We start from the raw sequence: 10861 nt of genomic DNA, 5'->3' as shown, positions 1-10861 counted from the left end.
TTCCATTTCTGATTTTATTTATTCGAGTCCTCTCTTTTTTCCTTCATTAGTCCGACCAAAAATTTATCAATTTTGTTTCTCTTTTCAAAGAATCAGCTCTTGTCTCATTGGTCATTTCTATTGTTTTTTCTTTAGTTTCTATTTCATTTATGTGTGCTCTGATCTGTATCAGCTCCTCAGTCTTTCCTTGTTTTTCATGACCTTTACACTTCTGAAGAGTTCTGGTCAGGTATTTTGTACAATGCCTTTCAGTTTTGGGTTTTAGAAATTTTCTCATGGTTAGGCTATCATTATGGCTTTGGGGGAAGAATCCCACAGAGGTGGAGGACACTTCTCATCATGTCATATAGGGAGCACACGATATCATTGTGACTTTGAATGATGTTAACTTTGATTACTTGGTTAAGGTAGTATCATGGTCAGGTTTCTGTATTTTAAAGTTACTGTTGTCCCTTTTCTGTACTGTGGTCTTTGGAAGTAGGTCACTAAGTCCAGCCGCCATGAAGGAGGGGGAAGAGGATTAACTTCCACCTTTTGGCAAGTTGGGATGGGAGAAGTATCTACATATAATACTTGGAGTTTTTCTGTAAGAAAAATGTACCCCTTCTCCCCCATTTATTTGTATATCCAATCATTTGTTTTTATTAGTATGGACTCATGTTTATTTACTTTATACTTTGGGTTATAATGCAGTACTACTTTATTTGTTGCTTGACTTGTTCTAGTGTTGGTCATTGGGAGCTCTTTCTTGTTGCCTGCTATGTCTCTTTGTCATGCTCCCATCTTTTTTTTTTTTTTTTTAGCTTTTCCTTACTTTATTATTTTTTTAATGTTTATTTATTTTTTGAGAGAGAGAGAGCGCGCACAAGCAGGAGAGGGAGAGAGAGGGAGACACAGAATCTGAAGCAGGCTCTAGGCTCTGAGCTGTCAGCACAGAGTCTGACGAAGGGCTCAAACCCACAAACTGTGAGATCATGACCTGAGCCAAAGTCGGTCGCTTAACCAACTGAGCCACCCAGGCGCCCCTTCCTTACTTTCTTATACCTCATGTCATGTCTGCTGACAATTTCAGGAAACTGCTCTTTCAACTAAATTCTAAAAGGTATTAAATGGCAGATTGCATATCAACATCAGTTATGGGAAGTCTGTATTGTGCTTGCTTAAAATAACTTGGTTTAAAAGCTATTTATTTTGTTTATACTCAAAGACCTAAGAAAGAATAAAAATAATGTCACATCCTTCTTGCCAGATATTTTCACAATACAGTAGTAGGGATCTGCCTACATATCACTGTATCTCATATTTAAAAATCAAGACACCTTGGGGCACCTGGGTGGCTCAGTTGGTTAAGTGTCCGACTTAAGCTCAGGTCTGATCTCACTGTTTGTGAGTTCGAGCCCCATGTTGGGCTCTGTACTGATAGCTCAGAGCTTGGAATCTGCTTCAGATTCTGTGTCTCCCTCTCTCTCTCTGTGACCCTCTCCTGCTCACACTCTGTCTCTCTGTGTCTCTTTCAAAAGTAAATAAACATTAAAAAAAATTTTTTAAAGCTTTAAAAATCAAGATAAGCCTGGACCAGTCGTTTTTGGCCGTCAACATGATATGCCTAAAGTTTAGAGCAAATAAAAGATGGCCTGTCTTGAAAATGGGTTTGGCAAGATACTGATTCTTTGTGGCTTGTGAAAAGTTAATATAGATAACTAGATTTATTAGGAATCAGAATTCATCAGTTAGGCCAAACTGTTTTTTAATATTCATGGGATAAAAGGACAAGGTCATCTACTGAAGGCCGATTGATGTTGTGAGAGACAACATGTAAGCTTCCATGTGAAGCTTAGTTTCTGGCCTCAAGCACAGGGAGACAAGATACTACATGCAGGACAGTAACAATCTTTATGAGGTTGCAATACCAGTGAAAGGCTTCAGCTCATAAGAGATAGTACCAGGCTCTCCTGGAAGGCTCCCTGGGCTGGCGTAGCCTTGGAGCAGACACTTGAAGCACAAGTTGTAGGGAGATGATCCCATGTCACTGGAAAACATCTCATATGCAATGGCCAGTGTCTGGGGAAATATGCTGGGAAGAGGGATAAGCCTCTCTTTCAACATTCACTGAGCTGAAGTCAACTACCCAAGTTGTTTCAATTGTTTGCAAAAAGCTGGCCCCTAGTGGCTAATTAGTGCTGGATGGAAGTTGCCTGTGAGGAAGGGGCATAGTGTCTGCTGGGAGTCCCACCTGCAGAGAAGAGGCCCTGGAGGGTGAATTCCCAAACACAGTCCTGATTTCCTGACTGCACCCAGGGTGGACTCTGCCAGCCTGGTCCTACATCTGGTTCTATGGAGGAGAGGGCACTAGAGGCCCCAGATGATGCTGAGCTTTAATTTATGAGTTCAGAATTTCATGAGTTCATATCCTATGGGTGCCTCACATGCAAAAAAACACAATAAAGGCTGATTCTGCCCAGGCCCCTGGAGTAAACTCCTTTCACTGTCTCCCCTACAATCCCCTTATGTAGTCGGCCCGTGAAAAGCAATGCAGGGAGCCAGTGAAGATTCAGTAGAAGGTGGTCTACAGAAGTAGGAAGGTTAAAGTTCTGAGGCTCTGGTAAATTGACCAGCATATAACCTCTCATACCGTAGCCAGTCTGACCCAGACCAAGGCCTTTCCTCTTTCTGTTCACACCATGATGCTGACATTTTAGAGGATTCTTTTCCCCTTTAAGGCAAATTTGCTGTATGGTGAATGATGGCTTCTGCCCTAAGATGAATTGATGGGGACCATGTGGATACAGAGTGATCAGAGTCTGTACCATCTAGTACATTCACTGACTTCCCTCTGTCTTCATCCTCCTTCTCATACCCAACCTTTGACTGAAAGTTGAGGGAGAGAGGGACTGAGGAATAAAACCATACCCCAAAACATGGCTCTTTCCATTCAACCCTGATGCCTCTTTGGGTCCTAGAATTCAGTGAAATGTTTCCATGTTCCAGAGTAAATTTGTCAGTACTCTAGATCCCTAGATGTAAATTCTACTACTCTGATTTTTTTGTGTCTAGGAATGTCCGCTTTCCAGTTTCCCATTACACTTGCCTACCACATCATCAATGATTTTTCAATACATGATTATTTGGGATGAAGAAAAGGTCTACTAAGCATTGTAGGGGATATGCCCATGCATAATCTATGGTACTTTCTTGAATAAGTGCATTGTGTAATAACCATATGAGACATGTATGCAGATAGATATGGGCAATGCATAAAATATGATGAGCCTAAAATGGTCCTATAACCTTAAACACCAATGTTGGTCTGTTATATCTCAAACATTTGCACTAAACTACTTCTAAAGTCAAACTCCTAGTTCAGGAAGATACATCAGGTTTACCACATATAGTCAGGTTTCCATCAGCACCAACATACATTAGGAAGTTCACATGCTATATCTGAGAAGCACTATATTGTGTGCTCCATAAATGTCTGTGGGATGTGATCAGTAAATGGGTTCAGGGAAATGCACAAATATTCCAGTCTTAAAAAAATCTGGGGAGTCTTCCAGCAGAGAATGAAGGAAGGAAAGAGAAGGAAAATAAGAGAGACAAGTCATGGAACAGATGAATATGTGAGTTGATGACAAAATTGTAGGTATAGCTTGAGGCCAAATCATGTTAGACATTTTATTTGAAGGTAATATTTGGATTTATCCTGGCCTCTTCAATATTTTATATAAGGACTGACTGAAAAATACCATCAGTGATTCAGGATGATCAGACAGATCCTCTGTGCAGGGTAGATGTGTAGGGAGAAGCAGGAGGCAGTCAGATTTACCATAAGGCTGTTGCTGTGGTCAAGGTAAGAGTTGGTCACTGTTAGGACCAAGTCAGAAAGGAGCTGATGGTGAGAACAATGAGTACTGATTAGCACTCAGTCCTATCGGAGTTTGGGGATTGGAGATTGGAGGAGTTTGAGAAAGGAGAGAAGCGAGGGCAAGAAGGCCAGTGAGGGGAGGAATATTGAAGATTGGCCACTGGAGATTAGATGAGTGCCCTCTGGACACCAGGAAAGAGGAGGTGGGAAATTCCTTGTGGGTTCTGAGCCCTCAGGTGTAGAGTAGAAGAGGCTAGGACTCCTGGACACTTGGCCCCATGGAGTAGAACAAACTCTGGGCTTTGAATCAGAAATCCTGGGTCCCAATCCAAATTCTATAATTAATTCATATTTTCATGTCCCTAAGATGCTATAGTAACTCTGGACACTTCAGCATCAAGGGATCCTAATTCCCTTAGCCCATTTTTAAAAAGGGTTTATATATTTATTTTAAGAGAGACAGAGAGAGTGCAAGCAGAGGAGGGGCAGAGACACAGGGAGAGAGAGAATCCCAAGCAGGCTTCACACTGTCAGTACAATGGAGCCCGATGCAGGGCTCCATCCCACAAACCATGAGATCATGACTTGAGCCAAAATCAAGAGTCAGATGCTCAACTGACTGAGCCACCAAGGTGCCCCTTCCCTTAGACCATTTTGACTTGAAGGGATACCAAGAGTTCCATGAGGAAGTCTAGCTACTATCTAAAGTTTCCTGACTCCCATTCTGAGCAAAAAAACACCAAAAATTTAGAATGGTAGTGAGGGAGAGTAGTGTACAGGTAGGGTTCTGAACTGTAAGAGGTTGGGAGATTGACTTGAGCCTAGGATAGAGGGAAAATTACCTAACTCAGTAACAACCAGTGACCCTGAGAGTCAACAGGATCATTCTGTAACCAACAATTACTAGCTGTACAGCCTTGGTAATGATAACCTTTCTGTGACTCAGTAAATTGGGGATAATTTTAACATCTCCTAATGTGAAGCCAAGAGGGCATTGATTTAGAGCCAGCTCTAAAGTCCTCTGAAATTCCCAGACCATTGTGGTGGCCACTGTCTCATGGGGTTGCTGGAATCATCCCAAAACTATCCAAATATGTCTTGTCCTGAGTTTTTGGTTGTTGGTAAAATGAGTGTTTAGAATGAGCCCTTTTTATAATTAACAAACTTAACAGTTTTAGGACTTAAAAGCAACTATCGGCCTCATATTAAAAGCATGAGCATGATCATGTATCATTAATTGGAGGAATAGTCATGAGTGAGTTTATATCTATCTGGGACTCAGTTTCTCTGTTTATAAAATGAAACAATGTATAATAGCCAAAAATCTTCTAAACTCTAAAATTTTCTAGAATTTGAGATCAGTTTCCTTAAGGCTCCCTTCATATCACGATTTCTCAGACTGTAGATGAAGGGATTGACCAGGGGAGTCACCACTGTGAAGATGACAGTGGCCACCGTGTCTTGGACTGAGTAGGAGGATGAAGGGTGCATATAGACCCCCAGGATTGCCCCATAGAAGAGGGACACCACAGTGAGATGGGATCCACATGTGGACAGGGATTTCCTTATTCCATGGGCAGATGGCAACTTCAGTACATTAGAGAGGATATACACATATGAAATGATGATACATGTAAATGGTGTCAGAAATATCAGTCCACCCACAGTGAATACCATCAGGTCATTGATAAAAGTATTAGAACAAGACAGCTTTAGAACTGCATAGGGGTCACAGAAAAAGTGATGCACAGTATTGTTGAGACAAAAGGTGAGTCGGACCATGAGAAGAGTGTGTAGGAGAGCATGCAGGTTTGTAATGACCCAAGAGACCACCACCAGAAGGATACAGAGTTTGGGCTTCATGATCATGCTGTAGTGGAGTGGGCAACAGATGGCTACATAACGGTCATAGGCCATCACACTCAGAAGGAACCCATCCATGTTGATGAAAGTGATGAAGAAGTAGATCTGGGTCATGCATTCCACATAAGAGATAGACTTGCTTCCCAGTATGTGATTCAGCAGCATCTTGGGGGTTGTGACTGATGAAAAGCAGATGTCGATGCAGGAGAGGTTAGCCAAGAAGAAGTACATGGGGGTATGGAGATGACTGTCACAGCTGATGGCCAGGATGATGAGAATGTTCCCAATGATGGTGACCAGGTACATCCACAAGAATAGCCCAAAGAGAATCTCTTCCTGCTTTGACTGCCCAGAGAGTCCCAGGAGAAGGAATTCTGTGACCGTAGTCTGGTTGTCTCTATCCATGTCTGCAGGGGAGAAAATATCATCATACGGTTAGATCATATGTCAACATTTGAGCAAATATATTTTGGAACCACTTTTCCATTTGGTTGAGAATTACCTAAAGCTGAATAGTCTTTTTGACACTTTACTATTACAGGTTTACAGAAAAACCCTGGTTAATTTAAGAGTTTTTAATTACCAGTGGCTATAGTTTTATTTATTCTACTCTTATTTACTGAGTACCATATACAGATACTTTCATGTATGGTATTTAGCCTCATCTAATAATTGAGATATTTTATTTCACTTAACATATAAAACAACTGAGGCTCAGGGCAGTTAAGTGATATTTCCAAATTCATGAGACAAGTTAGATATCCAAATTGGGTGAAATGCTTTATTCTGTATGGTCTTTTTTGATTCGCTAACCATTTATTGTAAAAACTTAACCATGTGGCAGGTTCTGTACTAAATGCTGTATTACAAACCTGCAAATATTATCTGTGGCATTTATATTTTCCCAAATTATGGAAAATTTGTTGGTTTTGAAAGACCTAGTTGGTGGTTTGTCCCTAAAATTTTAGCTGCTTTTAAGTTGACCTAAGCATAGATCACAGCTGTTGGGAAGGCTGACCTAAGCACACTGTTCAGGTTGCTGTGTGAAACATTCATCTGATTTCTGATAGAAGAACAAAGACATATATTTTTGAAAGTGATACACTCATGTGTGTATATGTGTGTGTGTGTGTGTGTGTATAACCTTGGATGGTGAGTAATTTGTTCTGTGAGTGTTCTGCAAGACAAGCAAACATTTCTAATAAATTTTAACTTAATAAAGGAGCAATGTCTTGCAATACAAGTAGTGCGTAAAGCCAAATGTCACATGATCACAACTGAGCCAATGGTTCTTGAAATTCGCTTTGATATATGAGTGCTTTGGAATATAAGCATGTTTCTGAAATGATTTATGCTCGCAAACCAAGGTTTTACTGTGTGTATATATATGTATACACACACACACACACACACACACACACAATAATTTAGTCAGATTATTTTTGCTATTGGACAAAAGGGATTTACTGATTGGTAAAGCAAATTCATGTGGTACCTCCAGCAGATAATCCCCGCACTAAGAAATCATTATAGGGAGGGAGGAGTCAAGTAAAGCACTGTGAATGAAATGTCCCTGGAAGAATTTATGGTATTGGAATAGTGAAGGAGAGGGAGTGCATTTGTTAGTCATGAGAACAAAGGCTTGAGGCAAAGGGAAGAAAGAGAGGCACGAACTGCTTTGTGATATGACTTGATGGCTAGGCCAGAGGATGTTGTAGGGAATATTCCTAGGAATTGGTTGTAGGATATATATAAAATGGAAAATCTCCATAGTGAGGTGCCTGCCACTGAGATTTCAATCCATAAAATCAAGGGAAAAGTGCTGAGACTGGAGGTTGTTTTTTACCTGGACTATTTCCCAGGACACAGGTAGGTAAAAGAGTACTAGACAGAAGCTCGAAGATGCTCCAGAAGGAACCTGGTTAATGTGGACTGGAGACGTTGAGGGGTGAGGGAGACCCGTCATCAAGAAGACAAGAGACTGGCTGGCCAGCGGGTGTGAATATTCTGGTCTCAAAGACAGATAGTTTCCCATAATGGAAACAGAGGAGAAGATAAAAAAGAGGGATAACAGGATATCAAATGAGATTCTTCCTGTCATCTTTGAATTGCTACAAAGGCCAAATAGTGAGTAAAACAAGCTCAGTGTATCCCATGCTTCCTTGTTGTAGAGTTTCCCACTTCCAGCATTGGGAGTGTAGGTTACAGCGAAAAAAAAAAGAATTTCCCAGTTTACCTTCAAATTGAGACTCCCCAGGAAACCAGCCACATTTTAGTAGTCACCCACTGAATTCCTCTTACTATGAGTGGATATAGTGGGAGGAGGTAAGGTAGAGAGTAGGGGCAGCATGGGAGGGTCTTGAATGTCTGCCAGAAGAGTCTCTGTTGTGGGGAGGAAGGGGCAGCTCTTGGCCTGAGCTTCTGGACAGGATTTTTAGGAGCCTGCAGTCACTGACCCTAGCGCCACTAACCTGAGCTGTCTCCTTCGTCTCCCACTGCTGCTTTTCCACGTCCTCCTTGGAAACGTGCCTGCTCAGTCCTGCAATGGGCAGCACGTCCTGAAAAGGGAAAGGCTTGCATGTGTCAAACCAGGACACATGCCCCCTTTGAACTTGGTCAGGTGCAGAGGGATTTCGTGTATCTGCTTATCTGCGTGTTTGCACATGAATCTGTTGTTGGAGGTCCCATGCCCTCACCTGCTTTTCCAGCCCTTCTTACCTGGCTGTTCTCTGCTGCTGTGAGATGTGGTCATGGTACCGCCATCTCCACTGGCTCTTTGCTTGACGCTGGATGATACAAAAGTGTCAGCCAGGGCTGAGGACTGAGGAATCTTTGTTGCTCTCCTAGGTCTGGTGTGGATGATTGGGAACGAACAAGCAGATCTTCCTTCCCTGGAGATTAGGACTTTCTTAGGGATCAGGGCAGAAATAGCTGACAAGGTTGGGTGTCCCCAGGGTGGATTCCCCATAGAGACACACATTTTAAGTGTTTGTTTTTCATATTCTGTCCAGACACAAAAAATAGGAATGAGAGAGACTGGAATCTTGTTCAAATACTTGTTACACAATTTTGGATACTCATATCCTCCTTTCTTAGTCTGTTGTCTGTCTAGGAAATCAGTGACAGGAAGAGAGTGGGAGGTATGCTTTGTGATGATCAAATACATAATATACATAAACATTTAACCAATTAAGAAACTGTATGAAAAATGTAACAACCACCATAACAGAAAAAGTCAAAAGCTCTTAAAAATACAAGAAAAAATTTACTAAATTACACTTTTATTAAAATACTTTGTTATGCCTTTCTCAAAACTTAATGATTCTAGTAGGCAAAAATCATGTTAATCAGAGATTTGAATTACCAAATTTAAAGTATGATCTAGTAATTTTAAATAAGTATATATACACATATGCACAATTACACATACATAACATTTTTATATTAATTATATATAAATAATTCCCTAAACCCAGGGAATATTAACTATTATTGAATATCTTATTGGTTATAAGAAAATTTGGGCACCTGGGTGGCTCAGTCAGTTAAGTGTCCAACTTTGGCTCAGGTCATGATCTCACAGTTTGTGGGTTCGAGCCCCACGTCAGGCTCTGTGCTGACTCTCAGAGCCTGGAGCCTGCTTTGGATTCTGTGTCTCCCTCTCTCTCTGCCCCTCTCCTGCTCATTCTCTGTCTTTCTCTGTCTCTCAAAAATAAATAAATGTTAAAAAATTAAAATAAAACTCTTAAAAATTTTCTGAAATCTAAACTTTGGAGACCACAGTCTCTGGTCATAAAATAATAAAATTAGAACTCAACAAATATAATACAGAAAGAAAATGAGTTTTTGCTTGATTATTTTAAATTTAAGTATACTTTATATAGAGTAAAAATAATCTATTTTAGAGTACAGTTCTGCAAGTTTTTGACAAGTGCATCTAGTGTTGTGACCACCATGATAATCAAAATACCAAACGGTTTAATCATCCTTCAAAATTGCCTTGTGTCCCTTTGTAGGTAACCCCTACCCAAACTCCAGCCCCCAGCAATCATGATGTAAGTATATCAATATTGCTGTTCATTTTCCTGTTAAGTAATATTTAATTGTTTTGATGTACCAGCATTTGTTAATCCATTCATTAGTTCAAGGACATTTGTACTGTTTTCTGTTTGATGGATTATGAATAAAGCCACTATAGTTGTTTGTATACAGGGTTTTCTGAACATAACTTTTTATTTTACTTAAATAGATATCTAGGAGTATTGTAGACTGAATGTTTATGTCCCCCAAATTCATATGTTGGAGCCCTAACCCCACTGTGGCTGTATTTGGGGGGTGTGTGTGTGTCTAAGCGAGTACTTAAGGTTAAATGAGGTCACAAGAGTACAGCCCTGTTTTTTTCAAAAAATTTTTTAATGTTTATTTATTTTTGAGAGAGAGAGAGAGAGAGACAGAGTGTGAGTGGGGGAGGGGCAGAGAGAAAGGGGGACAGAGGATCCAAAGGAGGCTCCAGGCTCTGAGCTGTCAGCACAGAGCCCAACATGGGGCTCGAACCCACAAACCGTGAGATCACGACCTGAGCTGAAATCAAGAGCCGGATGCTTAAACAATTGAGCCACCCAGGCACCCCAGAGTACAGCTCTGTTCTGATAGGATTATTGTCTTAGAAAACGAGACCCCAAAGAACTCTCTTCCTCTTTCTGCACAGAGGCACTGAGGAAAGGTCATATGAGGACAGTGGAAAGGTAGTCATGGGCAAGCCAAGAAGATGGCTCTCCCCAGACACTGAATCTGCTGGAACCTTGATCCTAAACATGTAACCTCCAGATCTGTGAGGCAATAAATTCTGTTCTTTAAGCTACCCAGTCTGTGGTGTTGTGTGATGGCAGGACACCTGACTAATAAAGCAAGTGTATGTATAACTTTATAAGAAACTCCATTTTCCAAAGTGGGTGTACCATTTACATTCTCACCAGCAATGAAAGTGAGTTGCTATTGCTCTGCACATCCATGATCTTTTCAGGGTTTGGTTTTTAGCAATCTAAAGGGCATGTAGAGTGATTTCATTGCGGTTTTAATTTGCAAGTCTGAATACTAATGAGGCAGGGCATCTTTTGCCCATACATCATCTGGGGT

The 10861-nt window shown here is 40.9% G+C and overlaps 1 protein-coding gene across 1 annotated transcript; it reads right to left on the bottom strand.

Moving 5' to 3' along the window:
* Positions 1-5197: 5197 nt before the first annotated feature.
* Positions 5198-8477, bottom strand: LOC109278998 (olfactory receptor 1361-like). Its single transcript, XM_019469721.2, has 3 exons — positions 8444-8477; positions 8197-8283; positions 5198-6132 (listed from the first exon to the last, which is right to left on the bottom strand). The coding sequence occupies exons 1-3, from the start codon at positions 8475-8477 to the stop codon at positions 5198-5200; spliced, it is 1056 nt and encodes a 351-aa protein (XP_019325266.2).
* Between the last annotated feature and the right edge of the window lie 2384 nt (positions 8478-10861).

Source organism: Panthera pardus, unplaced genomic scaffold, assembly GCF_024362965.1.
Source record: "Panthera pardus isolate Hobbes unplaced genomic scaffold, ASM2436296v1 HiC_scaffold_2, whole genome shotgun sequence".
Classification (NCBI taxonomy): Eukaryota; Metazoa; Chordata; class Mammalia; order Carnivora; family Felidae; genus Panthera; species Panthera pardus.
Note: the sequence above shows the minus strand (reverse complement) of the source record. Positions and strands in the feature narration are given on the sequence as shown.